This window comes from Peromyscus maniculatus, chromosome 12, assembly GCF_049852395.1.
Source record: "Peromyscus maniculatus bairdii isolate BWxNUB_F1_BW_parent chromosome 12, HU_Pman_BW_mat_3.1, whole genome shotgun sequence".
In the NCBI taxonomy this organism is placed as follows: domain Eukaryota; kingdom Metazoa; phylum Chordata; class Mammalia; order Rodentia; family Cricetidae; genus Peromyscus; species Peromyscus maniculatus.
In genome coordinates this window covers 23,156,615-23,175,324 of record NC_134863.1, presented here as the reverse complement: position 1 = coordinate 23,175,324, position 18,710 = coordinate 23,156,615, and the positions used below count along the sequence as shown (strand labels likewise).

Below are 18,710 nucleotides of genomic sequence, written 5' to 3'. Positions count from 1 at the left end.
AGCATCTAGAAGGCTTGCAGCTATTGGAAAAGCTTTTAAACTGAGTACCAGATTCTGAGCAGTCTGTGTTCTCAGTTCCCACTGGGGCAGGCTAAGAAGGCCTCACAACAGCACTAAGAAGGGAGAACACCTGGGTTCCATTGTGGGAGAGTGATCAGCCTTGAGCATGCTAAATACGAACTCCACCACTGAGCTACATTACCCAGTCTTTGAGAGAATGGCTGGAAAAATCCCTCCACTGCCCTCAAAGAAGCAGAAGAGGCTAGGGAGGTATTTTCTAGAATGGTTTGCTTTGCTAATACCCAAACACTGAGTCCACAGGCTCCAAGGTGCCGTGAAATAAGACAGGACCACTGTTTCCTAGTTACAGACCCTTGTAGAAATGTGTTTATCAAACTAGGGGACATGCGCTAGAGGCTCCAGGGCTGACGCTGACCTCAGGACCCTCCGATCTGTTGTAAGATTGGGTGGTGGGTTGACTGAGTGGAAGGGACTTTCTTAAGATCACAGTTTGTGTGTCAAAGACCAGGGACTAGAGCTGAATGTGAGCTACCTGCTGTCCCTACTTCACACTGCCTTTGCTTAGAAAGCCAGATGGGACATCAAAGGATTTCTTTTTTTTTTTTTTTTTTTTTTTTTGGTTTTTCGAGACAGGGTTTCTCTGTGTAGCTTTGTGCCTTTCCTGGGACTCACTTGGTAGCCCAGGCTGGCCTCGAACTCACAGAGATCCGCCTGCCTCTGCCTCCCGAGTGCTGGGATTAAAGGCGTGCGCCACCACCGCCCTCAAAGGATTTCTTGACATGGTAGCAAGAAGTCAGGCATTGTGGGAGTTGGGAGAGGCCACTCGGGGATGTCATCAGCCGTTCATTGTCTTTGATAAGCAGTGCTACTCTGTATTTGAACCGTGACACAGCGATTGGAGGTGACGGCCTGGGAAGAGACATGTGCCAGTGGGTATTGCCAGGTTGCCTTGGGGACCTTGGCCTTGGGACCGGGACTGGTCAGATCTTTGGTGCTAAGGGGAAGGGATGTGGGCTCACCTGGAGGAACACCCGTGGCTGTGCCCTGAAGAGACAGCAGGGGGAGTCCTGTTCCGGTGTCCCAGCCCAGCAGCCCGTGTAGAAGGTGGAGTGGCCCCCTTCTATGGCTGTCTCCTGGGCCATGGCTCCTTTGTCACGACAGGCTTCCCCTCCAGCTCTATGACGTGGAGACTAAGGTGGTTCCTCCAAGCCCGGCTGAGCAGAGAGGACAGGGCTGGAGGGTCCTCCAGGGTCAGGTGGGGGAACAAGAGCGTCTCGTTCTTGAGAGGAAAGCTGCACTTCTCCAGAGCGTGTCTGTTGGTCCCGGGAGTTACCACAAAGAGTCGGCAGAGCTGTGGCCCACCAGCCACTTGGCAGGCTGGTTGCCTGCTGAAGTTGTTCAAGGCTTGGCACAGGACCCAGTGCTCAGCGCCACCCATGTCCACCACCTCCACAGGCGACCCCAGGCCGGAGAGGTGTAGGAGGTGCCGGGGAGGCATGTAGGTGTGAGCGAAGAGAAGTGTGTAGCGGGTGGTCGTGCCTGGCAGGACGGGCGCGTGGACTATGTGCTCCAAGTACTTCAGGCCGGGTACCAGACCTCCCTGATGCAGGCAGCCAAAGACGAGAGCCCCTAGAGCATTGAAGAGGACCAGGGTCCCCTTCCAGGGTACAGGGTGGGTTTGTGGACTGCAGAGCAGGACCAGCGGGACTAGGAGGGGAATCAGGAATCTGGCCTCTTGGTGGCTGAAGGCAGAAAGCAGGAGCAGGGGTGTAAAGTAGAGGAGGAGGAGATAAGACTTGGAGCTAGACGGTGCACCCAGCACCCCCAAGAAGCCCGTCTGCGGGAGCGCACGGAGGCAGCGGTGGAGCTGCTGCCATGCAGCCTGCAGGGCCTGAGCATGCAACACCCCAAAGAGCAGGAAGCCATTGACCGCCAGGTGAGTGAGCCGCGCATGCGTGCCGTGCCTTGCAAGGTTTTGGGGATCCAGGTTGTAGGCCAAGAAGTTGACAGGCGTGAGGACAAGGCTCCCAGATGTCGAGAGGCTGGAGAAGTACCAGCTGTCCGTGGTTATAAACAGCATGGCAGCAAGGGCAGCCCCCGGCAGCAGCGCCAGGGCCTCCCGGATCAAGGCCTTGACGCCAGGTTCCGAGGCCCTGTGGATGCCCCAGAGAGAGAGGGGGGCCAGAGTAAAGGCTAGAAAGGTTGGCCGATTGAAGAAGCCAGCCGCCACGATAGCGCCAAGAAGGCAGCGGTGCCACCATGGACCTGGGGTAGGCGTCTTTGATTTGGGACCCCGTGCCACATAAGGGGACACCAGCACCAGCAGCCAGGTGAAGAGCAGTCCCTCGATGGTGTTGGAGAAGGTCCTTGTGTAGAAAACCAGGGTGACATAGGACCCCGACAGCAGGCACATGGCATTCCAGCGATCTGCCCCCCACACGGGGGCCAAATAGTATATAGCCCAGTCCAGGGCAAAGGAGAGGGTAGTGAGGAGGAGTCGGGGCCCCACCAGCAGCATGTAGCCACTCACCAGACCAGGCCAGGGCCCCAGCTCTTCCCAGAGCCTGAGCAACCAGAAGGTAGAGCCAGAGGTCAGCAGTGGAAAGACCACGGTGCGGCAGGAGCTGCTGGGGTAAAACTCCCAGGGCCGCGAAGCCTGCACTCCCAGGATGTCCTCTGCAGAGAGAGAGGCAGGGGTGAGCCACTTCCAAGCTTAGGCTTGTGCCGGGAAGAGTTCTGGGTCGGCACCAGGATTGCACGGCCCCCTAGTGGGCAACCCCTGGAACTGCACGGGGTGGGCTTTACTCATGCTTGGGTAAAGCTACTTCGTGGGAGTCTCAGGTGGCTGTCTTCTCTTCCTAGCCCTTTAACAGCAGAGAGCCTCCACCTGCATGCAGAGGAGACAGGCAGAGACACAAAGCAGGAAAAGGATTTTATGTGTCCCAGCTGGTTGAGGACGAAGGTGCTGTCAGCGACAATGTGGTTGACCTCTAGAAACACCTAGGGTTCCATAAGCGAAGTGAATAAAATTCTGCCAACAAGAATGAGCTTGGAAGCCAGGCATGGTGGCATATGCCTAGAATTCCAGAACATGGGAGGCAGAGGCAAGGAGGATCAAAAGTTTAAGGTTATTAGTGAGTTTGTGACTAGCCTACGGCATGTGAGAGAGACTCATCTAAAAACAGGAAAGGAGACTGGATTTTCCAACTCACGGTTCAAATCTACCTGTTGAGCCTTGTGGCGGAGTTAGGCCCCCCATGCCATGGTTCTTGTTCTCAAGCTGCGTGTGCTGGTGCGCACCTGTAACATTTGGGGGCCGAGTCACGATTGCTACAAGTTTGGGGCCTTCCTGGACTGCACAGTGAGTGTGAGGCCAGCCTTAGCCGTCTAGACAGATGCTATCTCAAAAGGGCAAGAAAGCCAAGCCAAGCCAAGGGTCTTTGAACCTTTCTCCTTTGGTCTCTTAGCTGGGCACATGGCCGGATATACAGACTTTATTTCCCAGCTGTTTCTTTAGCTAATGTGGACATGTGATACATTCCAGCCAGTGGGATAGAAGTGTTGAACAGGGTCAGGTGTGTGTGATGGCTCCCAAAAACCTTGCTAGGAACAGTGCTGTGAGTTTTAAGGGCAAGCCTGAGCTACAGTGTAAGGCCCTGTCTCAAAAAACAACAACGAAAAACTGCCTGCCCGTTGTGCACAAAATCCTGGGCTCAATCCCAAGTACAGCGTAAACCAGGCATGGTGGCATGATCACAGCACTCTAGAAGTGGGGGCCAGAGAATCGGGGGTTCTGGGCTGCAGGAGACCTTGTGTAGGAGGACCTTGTTGAGTTTGAGGCCGTAGTGAGCTCCAGTACAGCCAGAGCTTCATAGACCATGTCTTAAAAAAGAAAAGAAGGGCTAGAGAGAGGGCTCAGAGCTTAAGGACACTGACTGCCCTTCCAGAGGACCTGAATCCAAATCCCAGCACCCACACAGTGGCTCACAGCCATCTATAATGAGATCTGATGCCCTCTTCTGGCCTGCAGGCATACACGCAGACAGAGCACTCATACCTTAAAAAAAATACATAAATAAGAAGAAAAAAAGAAAAGAAAAAGGGTTTTGTGTGTGACTACTAAACATGGTCTTAAGGGAGGAGACGCTTCCTCCTGAGCCTACACGAAACAACTTTACAACTTTCCTATGCCAGGCAAGCTTCCCTAGCCACTGGGAGAGCCTACCTCTGAAGTCAGTCCGCTGGCAAGTCCAGCAGAACCATCATTCTCAATGACTTGTTGGCCCAAGCAGGAAAACAGGAAGAGGCTGGTATTTCATAACCATCCTCCAGAAGGTGAGGAAAATGTCCATTTCCCCACTTCCAGTTCTAATCCCAGAGAGAGGCTGCAACTCTGCCCGTTCATGCATCCCCACGTGCCATGTCCTTCCCCACCACATAGGGACCGGTGCCCCAATCGTATTAGCAGGACATGGGGGTTTTACCTGCCATGACCTCGGGGGACTGGAAGAACTCATCTGGGTGTATGTAGCCAGTCTGGGGAAGGAGACACCACAAGACTCGAAGCAGGCCGAGGCTACCCCAGATCACCCTGGCTGCCATCTTCACATCAGATGGTTAAACACAGGGCTGACAGCCTGGAATGACTTCACGGCTGTCACGGGTACCACTCTGGAGATCTGCATCTGCTGAGAATGACATTCGGTAGTTACTGTGACGGAGACTATACCACAGTCTGAAGATATCAACGTAAAAATGATAATGATAAGATGTGATTAGTACACATCTGTAACCCCAGCATGGCAGAGATTGACAGGTTGACACAGAAGGATTTCAAGTTCCAGGTCAGCCTGGGATACATGGGAAATACTGTCTCAAACAAAACAAAACGGAAAAACAAAAAAGTTAGACATGGTAGTGCGCCCAGTAATCCCAGCCCTCAGGCAGACGTAGAAAGCTCAGGTCAGAAACCAACAAAACAAAAACCACATTACAATGAAAATGAATGTTAGGGGTGGTTAGGAGTACTTCTTGTTCCTGGGGGGGACGGGACCCAGATTGGGTTCTCAGCACCCACAGCGTGGCTTATAACCACCTATAACTCCAGTCTCAGAGGGTCCAACGACCTCTTTTGTGTTGTTTTTGTTTTGTTTTTTCAAGACAGGGTTTCTCTGTGTAGCCCTGACTGTCCTGGAACTCACTCTGTAGACTAGGCAAGTCTCGAACTCACAGAGATCCACCTGGCTCTGCCTCCTGAGTGCTGGGATTACAGGCGTGCACCACCACCCAGTTTCAACAACTTCTGACCTCCACCATGGTACACATGCAGGCAAAACATTCATACATGTAAAAAGAAATAAAATATATAAATTTTTAAGAAAATGAAAATTAGGGGCTGGAGAGATGGTTCAGAGGTTAAGAGCACCGGCAGCTCTTCCAGAGGTCCTGAGTTCAATTCCCTGAGTTCATTCCCAGCAACCACATGGTGGCTCACAATCATCTGTAATGAAATCTGGTGCCCTCTTCTGGCCTGCAGGGATACCTGCAGGCAGAACACTGTATCCATAATAAATAAATTTAAAAAAAAAAGAAAATGAAAGGGTTAAAATGGCAAGGTTGGTAAACTGAGGAAGGTGAATAAGAGGGCTTGTATGAGACAGACCAGGTAGGAAGGGCAAGGCTCTACCCAGCAGACTCTGGAAGGATCCCAGAAAGTGCCACCCCCAGGAAGAACCCCACCTCCAGGAGCAGGTACAAAACATCACTGTCCTTTCCCTAGTAAATTCTAAGCTTTTGGGATAGTTAACTTCACATATATATATTCTGCAAGAACCCTTGCCCGTTCCATAGTCAGCTTCTCCACTTTATGGCTTGTTGCACCTGTATACGTATTCCTTTAATTGTGTCAGACTGAATTGTAGGAAAGGATGGTTTCTAAGAAAATCTCCACCTCTTCCAGGAAGCAGTCCCCAAGACAGCCTCAGCGATGGACAATGGGAGGAGCCATGGCGTATAAAGATTTGCAGGTCTCAGCACTGGAGGCCACGCTTTGCTGTGGATTCCGGGCTGGGTCTGTCTGCCTTCCGCTGGAGAGTACACCTCCGTTCTTCCTTCTCGCCCGCACTCTGGGTCCCCATATGAGTTCTTCAGAACTGAGGCTGCCGATGTTGGGATTAGAGGGCATTTGGGAGGGGGGCATCTCTCCATACCCACACTCCAAGTGTACTGAGTCGTTTTGTGTGTCAACGAGACCCAAGCTGGAGTCATCAGAGAGGAGGGAGCCTGGGGCTGAGGAAGTGTCTCCTTGAGAGCCAGCTGTAAGGCATTTTCTCATTTAGTGATCAGTGGGGGAGGACCCAGCCCTCATTCCTGGACCGTTGGTCCTGCGTGGGATGAGTGGGCCAGGGGAAACAAGCAGCCCTCCACAGCCTCTGCATCAGCTCCTGCCTCCTGCCCTGTGTGAGTTCCTGTCCCGACTTCCTTCAGTGATGAACAGTGATATGAAGGTGTAAGCCAAATAAACCTTTTCCTCCCCAACTTGCTTTTTGGTCATTTTTTTTTTTTTTTTTTTTTTTTTTTGGTTTTTCGAGACAGGGTTTCTCTGTGTAGCTTTGCGCCTTTCCTGGAACTCACTTGGTAGCCCAGGCTGGCCTCGAACTCACAAAGATCCGCCTGCCTCTGCCTCCCGAGTGCTGGGATTAAAGGCGTGCGCCACCACCGCCCGGCTGCTTTTTGGTCATTTTTTATCACAGCAATAGAAACCCTAATTAAGACATCAAGTCAACAGAGGAATCGGGGAAAGACTGGATTTGTCTTCTTCCTCCTCCTTTTTTTTTTTTTTTTTTTTTGAGACAGGGTCTCCCTGTATAGCCAGCCTTGGCTGTGCTGGAACTCACTCTGTAGACCAGGCTGGCCTTGAACTCACAGAGATGCCTCTGATTCTGCCTCCCAAGTGGAATTAAAGGAATGTCGAAACACTCTTCAGGTCTCCAACTCCTTTCAGCTTTGTTGACTGCAGCACACTTCTTTCTCCTGGGCTGGTTCCACTCCCCGTTAGCAGCTCTCCTCAGCAGGCATCCCACGACTCTGGCATCTCTGACATCTTGGGCTCTCCAAAGCAGTCCAGGCTTCGACTTCACAGCTTCACGAAATGGCCTCTCTAGGCCTCCATTCAGGGACGCCCCTGACACATGCCTGGCCTCAGTGCCTTTCCTTAGGCGTGGAGAGAAATTCCACAGTCCGTTTCTTCTATCCTTAACTCTAAAGCCAGGATGACATGGCCAAAGCTGCCAAGTTTTGCTGCCTACTGGGGCTGGAACATGGCCCCCTCATTCAATTACATCTTCACCAGCTTTGTGTCATTTTTGGCTGTCTGGAACTTGCTTTGTAGACCAGGCTGGTTTCAAACTCAGAGATCTGCCTGCCTCTGCCTTCCAAGTGCTGGGATTAAAGTTGTGCACCCCCACACTGGGCTCTAAGCTTTTTTAGTGCCCTTTCACAAGAGAAGAGCAGGAGAAAGAGGAAGAGGAGGACCACGAACAACAACTCAATCTCAACAAGTCAGAAAATGGCCTGCAAGTTTCCACGCCTCTCTCTACTGTAGCTGGAAGGATGAGGCGGCTGGAGACCAGCGCCCAAACCTCATCAAACTGAACCCCCGGCCTTGAGGGGGCCTGCTGTGAACATCTGAGGGGGTCTGCTGTGAACATCTGTGGGTCTACTGTGAACATCTGAGGGTCTACTGTGAACATCTGGGGGTCTACTGTGAACATCTGAGGAGTCTACTGTGAATATCTGAGGGTCTACTGTGAACATCTGGGGGTCTACTGTGAACATCTGGGGGTCTACTGTGAACATCTGAGGGTCTACTGTGAACATCTGGGGGTCTGCTGTAAACATCTGGGGGTCTACTGTGAACATCTGGGGGTCTGCTGTGGACATCTGAGGGGCCTGCTGTGAATGTGGTGAACATCAACTGTAGAGGAATGGGATCCCAAACATTGGAAACTGGGGGAAATGAAAGACAGATAGATGGTCGTGAGCTGTCTTTGCTGGTACTTTGCTCTGACTAAACCGACTTTGGACTTTTTTTTTTTTTTTTTTTTTTTTGAGAGAGAGAGAGAGAGAGAGGGTCTCACTATGCATCCCTGGCTGTCCTGGAACTTGCTGTGTGGTTCCATCTGGTCACACACCTCTGCTCTGGTGATGGTGTCTCCTCACAACAAGGAAACCTTAAGACAAGTAGGGTCTTGATATGTAGTTCAGGCTGGCCTGGCCTTGGACTCATAGTCTTTCTGCCTTGTCCTCTGGTGTGCTGGGTTATAGTCATTATTATATTAGTCAGGGTTCTCTGGAGTCACAGAACTTATAGAATGAACCTCTCTATGTATATGTATGTATGTATGTATGTATGTATGTATGTATGTATGTACGTATGCTGCAAGCCGCAGGAAAATGTAATGGAATCCAGCTACTATCACAAAAGCTGCTACTTGGAAAGGTCAAGGACTTTTCCAAAGGTCAAGTCATGGCTTAAGAACGCTTGGTGAGCCGGTCGGTGGTGGCGCACGCCTTTAATCCCAGCACTCGGGAGGCAGAGCCAGGCGGATCTCTGTGAGTTCGAGGCCAGCCTGGGCTACCAAGTGAGTCCCAGGAAAGGCGCAAAACTACACAGAGAAACCCTGTCTTGGAAAAAAAAAAAAAAAAAAAAAAGAAGTCTTGGTGATATTTTTAGCTTTTGTATATATATTAGCTGGTTCCTACAATGGTTTTCTTGTATGCTATGTATGCTTCCAAGAACTCCTAACAGTGTATTTATCTAAAATACCTATCAAGCATCTCCAGAACTAAGGTTTCCCTTATGGAAACATGCCTGTCTCCTAGGTCAGGCAGCTAGCTTTATTTTTTGTGCAATAAGCTGAGACCCTTCTTTCTTATACAAACTTACTAACATTACAGCCTCTTAACTTCTTACCTATCCACTTCTAGGATTGTAGATTGAGCACATAGATCCCCTCTTTGATATACCAACCGATATTAGCTCTCAGTTGACCCCTTCCTTTAACCACTCCCTTTTTGGGTTGTGAAGGAAAGCCTGACAGTCACTGTCTGAGGACAATTCTTACCTGCCTTTATGACCCTGTAGGAATTCAAGTCTGGTGACCTGGCTGGAGGGAGAGGATTGCTATTGCTTGGGTTTATAACTGAATACCTCAGAGACTTGGGGAGAACTGAGAGGAATAAGGAGACTTAGAGGAGGATTTTGACGAGAGAACTTGAGGACGAGCCAGAGAGGAGAAAAGAGAACGGAAGAATTAGATGGGTAAGAACTGGTGAGGAATGGACTAGATGGGAAGAACTGGATTGAAGGGCTACAAGAGAGGACTAGAGGAATGAGATGGAAGATGAGGAAGAGCCAGATGGGGAAGAACAAGATAAGGAAAAACAAGATGAGAGAGGAGATGGGAGAGGAGATAAGATGGGAAAGAACAAGATGGATAAGAACTTAGATGAGGCAAAATTAAGATGAGAGAATTAAGATAGGACTTAGAGGAGATAGCAGAAAGATGTAGAGAGAATCAGGCAAGAAAAGGAGCTAGGCATGAGAGCAGAATAGAAACTGTGGAGAGAGAACTGACTCAGAAGAATAAAGTGTATGGACTAAGGGGTTTCATGTACATAGATTCATTTCTTATCATCAAAGATTAGATTTTCAGCTGGTCGTAGATTCTTCCTGGACCCTGGGAGAGGATTATCGAGAAGCAGGACCCCCACAGTCTCCATTATATATATATATGCTGTGGGACGGTCTGTATGTCAAATTGCTCTGATTGGTCAATAAATAAAACACTGATTGGCCAGTGGCCAGGCAGGAAGTAGGTGGGACAAGGAGAGAGGAGAATTCTGGGATGCGGAAGGCTGAGGCGGAGAGACACTGTAGCCGCCGCCATGACCAGCAGCATGTGAAGATGCCGGTAAGCCACCAGCCACGTGGCAAGGTATAGATTTATGGAAATGGTTAATTTAAGATAAAAGAACAGTTAGCAAGAAGCCTGCCACGGCCATACAGTTTGTAAGCAATATAAGTCTCTGTGTTTACTTGGTTGGGTCTGAGCGGCTGTGGGACTGGCGGGTGACAAAGATTTGTCCTGACTGTGGGCAAAGCAGGAAAACTCTAGCTACATATATACATACATATGTGTGTATATATATATATATATATATATATATATATATATATATATATACACATATATATATACACACATATATATACATACACACACATATATAATTGGAATGACTTCCTGGCTGAGTCCAACAATGGCCAGCTGTGAATGGAAAGTCTAAGAATCTAGTGGTTGCTCACTCCCACGCGGCTGGGAGTCTCAGCTGGTCTTCTGTATGTGCTGGAATCCCGAAGAAGTCAGCTCCAGTGCCAGTGAAGGAATGGACGTGCTAACAAGGTGAGGGTAAGTAGGAGAAGAGTGAACCCGTCCTTCTTCCCTTGTCCTTATATAGGCTGCCAGCAGAAGGTGCGGCCTTCCAGCCTCAAAGTCTGGGTCACAAGTGTGGCCTCCATTTCTGGATTGTAGTTCATTCCAGATATAGTCAAGATGACAACAAGAACAGCCACCACGGTCATTATGGCCTTTAAACCTACTCAGCCAAGAGAACCCTTCCCCCAAATCCCACAGCCCATTCAGGGAACTCACCCTTAAGTTTCTGCCCCTCTGTAGAGCTTGGTGGCACACACCTGTCATTCCAGGTACTTGGAAGGTTGAGGCAGGAGGATTGCATATTTGAGGCCAGCCTAGTCCATACAATAAGTAACCCTGGGCAACTTATGAAGACCCTGTCTCCAACCAAATGGTTTTTTAAGAGCCTGGGGTGTAGCTTGATGAGAGGACACTTGCCTAGCAGGCACAAGACGCCAGGTTTAACCCCAGAACCCCAGAGTTCTGTTCTTCCAGCTCCACCGTTCCGCAGATCTGCCCTGTGTCAGAGAACCACAATAGTGAATGTACCTTCAGACTCATTGTGAGGGACCTCATTAAAAGGGACTGGCTGGACACATCCGGATCTGTAGGACAGGCCACTGGGAAGTCGGACTGGACGCAATTCTGTGGCAGAACTAAAACTGAAGTTCACGGAGGGAACTGATTGTTCTGTCTTTGTTGTTGTTGTTGTTTTCAATTTTATGTGCATTCGTGTTTTGCCATGGGTGTCAGGTCCCCTGGAACTGGAGTTACAGACAGTTGTGAGCTGCCATGTGGGTGCCGGGAATTGAACTCAGGTCCTCTGGAAGAGCAGTCAGTGCTCTCAGCTGCTGGGTCATCTTTCCACCCCCTCTTTTTTTTTTTTTGAGACAAGCCCCTATTATGTAGCTCAAACTGTCGTTGAAGACACTGTGTTGCCTAGGCTAGCCTTGAACTCCCGATCTTCCTGCCTCAGCCTTCTGAGTGCTGGAGTCAAGGCAGGCGAGCGTCAGCTCTTGATGACTTTTAAACTTCTTGATTCACATGCTCCAAATCTTTATCTCTCTAGGCTGTAGGTGTGGCAGGTCCATTCTGTCTCCCATACTCCTAACTATTAAAAAAAAGAGCTGTATCTGCTAAGCCCTGTTTAACAAGATTTATTTTCATAATTTAATAATGTGCACATATGTATGTCTGTGCAGGGGCTGGCAGAGTCCAGAAGAGGGCGCCGGACCCTCGAGCTGGGGTTACAGGCGGTTATGACCTGCCCAATGTGAGTGCTGGGAGGTAAACGCAGGTCTTCTGGAAGGGCAGCCAGTGAAGCAGGCTTGGAGGCAGAGGCAGGAGGATCAGGAGTTCAAAGCCAGCTTTGGCTACACAGAGAGTTCAGGGCCAGCCTGGGTTACATGAGAGAACTTGAGGACGAGCCAGAGAGGAGAAAAGAGAACGGAAGAACTAGAAAAAAAAAAAAAAAAAGCTGAACCAAACAAATAATGAGGGCAAAACAAGATTTTCAAAGAAACAGAAACTCATAGATCATCAAATGCAGACCTTTGACTGGTTGGTGGTGGCACACGCCTTTAATCACAGCAATGAGGCAGAGCCAGATGGATCTCTGTGAGTCTGAGGCCAGCCTGATCTACAGAGCGAGATCCAGGAAAGACTTCAAAACTACACAGAGAAACCCTGTCTTGAAAAACAAAAACAAAAAAACAAAACAAACAAACAAAAAAAGCAGACCTTTGGCTGATTCTAAAGGGTCTGTATCAGACAGATGGAAAAACAAATTTCAAACACATCTGAGATGGAAGCAAAATACAATGATGCTGGACAGTAGCTGAGAGACATCTGGAAAACAGAGGTCAAGTGAGGACCATCCCCTTCCCACTAGGACCATCCTTCCCGCTCCTGGTGATCAGGGCACTGTTCTGAAGGAACAGTTGATGGCATTCAGCAGCTGGCTGTGGGGACAGAGGCAGCTCTGATGCTTTGCCAGTGGCTTTGTGATCTTTGACCCCAAAGAAAGCACTGTAGTCTTGACTGTAATAGTGCCCATGGTGGTGAGCTAAGCCCACATTCTCCTATAGGAGACAGGGACCGTATCCCCTCTCCTCCCCTCCGCTCTGTGGTATTCTAGGAGTTATTTCAGGAGATGCAGCCACAGCTGAGAGCTTGGTCATCTCATATAAGTGGCAGTCCTCCACATTCATCTCCTTTATAATTGAAATACGTAGTTGTTGGCAAACAATATCAGCAATGAGAACTCAGAGTCACACTGTGCTGCCAGGATCAGCCGCTGCATCTAAGGCTCCTCTGCTGGTGGCAAGGTGGCTGAACCGGTTTCGCCATCCTGTGCAGACCGGACCACGTGGAAAAGAGCCTGTGCTGGAGGCTGTCCCCACCCCGCCACCCCTTTTGTTGTTTTGTTTTGGCGGGGTCTCACTATGCAGGGCTGACTGGCCTGGATCTCGCTCTGTAGACCAGGGTGGCCTCGAACTCACAGAGATCGTCCTGCCTCTGCCTCCCGAGTGCTGGGATTAAAGGCATGTGTGTGCTACCATGCCCAGCAAGACCATCTCCTTTTTAAAATAGCTTCATTGGGATGTAGTTAATATACCATGCAAAATCACCCACATAAAAATGGCTTGTAGAATATTCACATAGGCGTGACCACAATGCATAAGCTGTCAGCGTGGCCCAAGCTGGAGTCATTAGGGAGAAAGGAGCCTCAGTTGAGGAAAGGCCTCCCTGAGATCCAGCTGTAAGGCATTTTCTCAATTAGTGATTGATGGGGGACGGCCCAGCCCATGGTGGGTGGAGCCATCCCTGGGCTGGTGGTCCTGGGTTCTATAAGAAAGCAGGCTGAACAAGCCATGAGGAGCAAGCCAGTAAGCAGCACCCCTCCATGGCCTCTATCAGCTCCTGCCTCTAGGTTCTGGCCCTGCTTGAGTTCCTGTTCTGACTTCCTTTGGTAATGAACAGCAATGTGGAAATGTAAGCTGAATAAACCCTTTCCTTCCCAACTTACTTTTTGGTGATGGTGTTTCATCACAGCAACAGAAACCCTAACTAAGACACACAGTTTTTAGCTTTATTTTAACTTTACATGTATTGGTGTTTTCCCGCATGTGTGTCTATGCGCCATGAACATGCAGTGCCCTTGGAGGTCAGAGGAGGACATAGGATCTCCCTGAACCGGAGTTACAGACAATTGTGAGCTGCCATGTGGTTGCTGGGAATTACACCCAGGTCCTCTGGAAGAGCATCCAGTGCTCTTAACTGCTGAGGCACCCCTCTATCCCCAAACCACCGTCTTAAATGATCTCTTTTATGTTTGTTTTGGAAGATGGTGTTTCACTATAGTGTCCAGGCTGGGCTCGCAACTCCTGCTTCAGCTCTCTAGCCGGGACTACAGGCACATGCCACCACGCGCTGCTCACTATTTCAGTTTATTCTCACATTGTTTAGCCCTGTTATCATCCCCTCCCCCCTTTAAAAACCATGTGTGGGGGTTTTGCTTGCACGTGTCTATGCACCAGGAGCATGCAGAGCCCATGGAGGCCAGAAAAGAGTGTGCACCACATGCATGCATGTAGAGCCCATGGAGGCCAGAAAAGAGCGCAGGATCTCCCACAGCTGGAGTTAATGGAGAGCGGTGAGCCACCACCGGGTGTCAGGTACCCTGGACTTAGGCAGTTGTCTCATCATTTCTTTGCCCTGCTCTGCTGGGCTGGGATTCCCCGAGGCCTATGATCTACAGGGATCCAACTTAGAGCCCCCAGGGTCCTCTGCAAGAGCAACAGACGCAAGTGTCCTCAACCACTGAGCCATCTCGGCAGCTGCTTTATTCCTTATAGAGAAACCGCGGTCTTTTGGCCTGAGCTCCAACAGAACCGTTAAAGTGGTGAAACCAGGACTTGGGCCACATCTGGCTGACTCCACACAGGCCCTCGCACCCAGCCTGCAGCTTTCTGGACTTCCCTTGAGCACAGCCAGCTCAGCAGAGCCCCAGCTTCCCCAAGCGAGTCAACTCAGGCTCCTCCCCTTCTTCACCCCTCACCAATGTTGCTTTAAAGATTGCTCTAACGTGGCTCCTCATCCCACTGCCACTGTCTGAATCCAGGTGTGCTATGACCTTGTTGTACACGTAGCCCGGCATTCCCCAGCCCTGGAGATGGCTAAGCAGGGCTTTGGGTGGCTGAAGCCCTCCTGTGGGTCGCCTGGAGCTGGACTCAGCCTTCTTCTTCATGCACGGCACACAGGCTTGTGTAAGGAGAAAGAGGTGGAGAGGAGCGGAAGCAGACATCGTCCACCTCTTTGCCCTCACTTTCTGCTCCCTCTCTCCTGGCTGTGTCCTCTTTCCAACTGCAGCTAGAGACCAGATCTCTATGGGACCCCTGTGGGAAGCTCAGGGCTTGGGCACAGTGCAGAGCCGAGATTGCTTTCTGGAGAGCCCTTTTAGGTGGAACTGGCGCTCCAGCCACACTCTTTTATTTTTTTTACAGCTTCTCTATTCTGAGACATTTCTCAAAGCTGTTTTGCTTACTGCTGCTGCCGTTGCTTGTTATACTGATAACATGGAGCATAAAAGCAGCTGTGGCATCGGCAGCTTGGGGTTCAAGTCCCTGCCCTGTCTGTCACTTGCTGGTGGTAAAACAAGCATTCAGTCTCAAAACCCCAGTTTATATCTCGGCTGTGAATGAGTGCCTACCTGAGCATTGTGGAGAAAAGAAAAAAAGATAAAATAAGGCAGGGGTAACAAGCAGTTGATTTCGGATCCATTTTGCTTCAACTCTGTTAGCCGGCTTGCAAAGCTCCCGGTGCGGAACCCTGCGGCTCACTGAATTTGCCAATCTGGTCATTTCTTTGCCCTACTGGGCTGAGATTCCTCCGAGGTTAGGATCCGCTGGGCTTCAACTTAGACCTAGCCCAGAGTCCACTTTAGGTGGACCCACTGAGGACATCTGTCAGGAATAACAGGAGGTCCCCAGGAGGAGGTGGCAAGATGGGGGACACTGACCACAGGTGCCAGAATCTCGAGACCCGGAGCACACCCCCAGCAGCTCCCCAGGTCGACACCAGGTTACGGAAGCGGTCTTAGGGTCTCCGGCAGACATCCTAGGGGCGGAGTCAACGCGGGGCCGGGGGGGCGCTGGCAAATCTCACCCAACCCGGGTTAGTCTGCTGGTTCACGCAACTGAACACAAACATCTGCCCCGAGCTCGGGTCCAAATCCTTGCTTCTCCCGTCTCCCGAAGCCCCCCGACTGTGAGTCTCCCCGAGAGCAGGGGACATGTTGGGTTAAAGGGACGTGGAAGATGAGACTGTGGGACGAGAGAGTGGGTGCGTGCGATGACCAAGAAGATGGGGACTACCGGCGCGTCAAGGTGCGGGGCAGGCAGCAGGGAGAGACCATGTTGGTGGCAGGGGTACAGCAAGCGGGAACCACAGCGCCGGGGACGGGGTGGGGGTGGGTTAGGGAGGGGGGAGGGGGGCTGAGGAAGAGGTCACCATTTGTGGGACTGGAGAAGGGATGAAGCAAGAGACTGCCCGCCGAGTCTGAGACCTGGGTCCGCTTCCTGGTTGGTACCTGGTGTTTCTCTGATGCCCAATGTGTGTGCGGCACCGTACCGGCTCTGGGGGCTGCAATTCTGTGTGGCTCAGTCCAGTGAAAGTCCCCTACCTTCAAACTGAATCTCCCTGACATAGCTGCTGGGTTCTTGCTAATGGGAGGGGCGGAGGTCCTTAGGATGGATCCTCCTGGACCCAGCGTTTGGAGGAATTTTTAACGCCGCGGGAGAAGGGCCCCAGCGCGATCACCCAATGCTCCTGGTCCTTCAAGGCTAAGAACTCGCTCAGTCTCCAGGATCCAGGTCCGACACAGAAGGAGAATGACTCTCCTAAGTCCATTTTCCTGTTGGCTGGCATTTCAGTCACCCTCACCTTGACCCCGAGGCTGCATTGAGCTCGGCAGGGGGGCTCTGCCTCTAAAGCCACCTTCTTTAGGTTGCCAGAAGGGACGGGTTGTTCTTTGATTGACACGGAACACAACAGTCCGTCTGCGTTCAACACATCAGGAGAGTGGCAGAGAGCGAGGTGGCCCCATCCACTAGGCATTTAACTATCCACACCCTCGCAGCTCCAGACTAGAAAACGGGAGCTGGGAGCTCCACTTTGTACCAGGAAAATTCAAGGCCCTGACCATCTTGACAGTGCTTCTCAATGGTTTGAGGTTAAAGGTGTCTGGAAGAGATGTGTGGCATTTGAGGACAGGGGGAGGATGTCCTCTTCACCAGAAGCAGCACCTGTCCCTGCCATGATGACTGTGTTTCAAAGACCTCCACGACCACCACGAAGAAAGCTCTGCGCTGGCCTACAGGGTTCCCCCTCTCCCTTGTCCTTCCCCCCAAGGGACTCCTGGGTCCCATTCTCTCTGCGGGAAAAGCAGGCCTGGCTTGATTTTCCTCGCTAAAATTAGGGGAAATCTCTCGGTGCACACAGACGCCTTTCTCCACACTTGGCAGCGTATTTAAGTTTCAGTTCCACAGAGACCTTGCTGCTGTGCTATATATAAGTGGGGACGCTGAGACTCAGTATGGCTGTGAAACCACCCAGGAACCCCGGCTCCCCAGACAAGTCTGGTAACAGGAGAGGACGCATACCTAGCTAGGCCTCTCCGGACCCTAAGCCAGTGCTCTAAAATGGAAAGTACCCTGAGCCTCCCTTTCCAGGAAAATGTCATCATGAGTCCCCTGTTGTCCCCTAGGTTCCTGGCCGGTCAGTGCTCTCACAGCCTGCAGATCTCTTTGGGGGAAAGCTGCGGGTGAGCTTGCTGGTTCCCCTGCTGGTCTGTGGGCTGCCAGCAAAGATCAGGGTGGATCCGCTTGCCTGCCCCATTGCGCCCTCATCCCGTCCCCAGCCACTCTTCCCAGGCCGGGTCTGACTCACCCACGCGCTGCCTCGGGGCTGCACCTGCCGCGCTGGCTACCAGGGTCACCCGGAGCGAGGGCCTGCACCCCAGGAGGCCCTAAGGCCCTGCGCCTGCGGGACAGAGGACCGCGGGGCGGGGTGGGGCGATGGCCTTCCCTCTCCACAGCCGGCTCTGGACTTCCACCAGGGAATTAGGCCAAGAGATCAGGCAGAACTCGCTAGGCGGGGCGGAGAAGGATGGGGACAATTGTGCATGCCCCCGCCCCCAGTCCCGCAGTCTGCAGTGGTCGCGGTGGGGACTCCCGAGGGACTGATCCCACTTTGCCTGTGCTGTGAGTGCGTTCTGTCAGCAGCCCCTCCTCGTCAACCTGTGCCCGATAAGCTTCCTTTTTTAGTGCTAGCATGGTTACGCCAGAGCGTCTCTCGCCGTACATTCTGTTTGGCTTGTTTTGAGACAGGGTCTCGATGGCCTCGAACTCGCCATCCTCCTGCTCGCCCTCCCGAGAGCTGGATTACAAGGCGTGCGCCACCACACCAGTTTTCGGTCACACTTCTTTGGTGGTTGGAAATAATCACCTTGTGCTGGGGGGTGAGGGTGGGGGTAGAGAGCTAGCCTAGCGTGTATGGGGTCCTGGGCTCCTCTTTAGCCCCTAACAAAAGCAAATCCCACTAAAACCAAACCAAACTAAGATGAACGCCGCGGAGTTTCCTGTGCCAGGCGCGGCGATCGCCTAAGGGAACGGGACTAGTAACTGGCCCTTGCCCACGCTGCTGGTTCAGTTCTCTCAGGATGCTGAGCCCTCCAGGCAATTGCCGGAGGCAGCGCCTTCCATGAGGACGCAGGACCATGCTTGTCCCTTTGTGCATGGTGCAGGCGGGGACCTGCTACTTGCCCAACCGCCGGCTGGAGAGAAAAGGGTCGCAGGAGTCTTGGCCCCGCCTGTGTTGCGGGGCGGGGAAGGGGGGGGTCTTCGGGGCGACTTGCATCGGTGCCCTATGCGAGAAGAGCCGTGCGCAGAGCGGAGCCACGCGATGCGGTGCCCACCACGCAGGGACGCGTCACAGCCCCGTCACAGCTCGCCCCCTCCCCCCCTCCCCCCCGCAGATCTATGCACCACTCGGGATCCGGTAGCTTCCTGTAGCTTCCGGGGGTCCCTCCAATCCCCGCCTACAGCTGGAGGGGCGTGTGGCTCGCAGGCTGTGATGCTGCCCCCTGGCGGCACGATGTTTCTCTAAGCCTCTCGAGTAACTCAGCTGGTAGGGAGAGGTTGGCTCCCCTCT

General features: G+C 51.8%; 1 protein-coding gene across 5 annotated transcripts; it reads right to left on the bottom strand.

Annotated features, from left to right (window-relative positions):
- Nucleotides 1-867: 867 nt before the first annotated feature.
- Pigz (phosphatidylinositol glycan anchor biosynthesis class Z (Gwada blood group)) lies at nucleotides 868-18,300 on the bottom strand. 5 transcript variants are annotated; one of them, XR_013043710.1, is made up of 4 exons: nucleotides 17,448-18,300; nucleotides 4,506-4,709; nucleotides 1,041-2,697; nucleotides 868-930 (listed from the first exon to the last, which is right to left on the bottom strand). XR_013043710.1 is itself a non-coding variant. In XM_076548705.1 (4 exons), the coding sequence occupies exons 3-4, from the start codon at nucleotides 4,621-4,623 to the stop codon at nucleotides 1,142-1,144; spliced, it is 1,674 nt and encodes a 557-aa protein (XP_076404820.1). In that variant the 5' UTR covers nucleotides 4,624-4,709; nucleotides 10,737-11,017; nucleotides 17,448-18,299; the 3' UTR covers nucleotides 868-1,141. The 5 variants fall into 5 exon arrangements, 4 of the variants coding, with proteins under 4 accessions (XP_076404820.1, XP_076404819.1, XP_076404816.1 ...); XM_076548705.1 differs by adding an exon at nucleotides 10,737-11,017 and having other exon boundaries at nucleotides 868-2,697; nucleotides 17,448-18,299; XM_076548704.1 differs by adding an exon at nucleotides 10,737-11,017 and having other exon boundaries at nucleotides 868-2,697; nucleotides 4,506-4,706; nucleotides 17,448-18,299.
- Nucleotides 18,301-18,710: the final 410 nt, after the last annotated feature.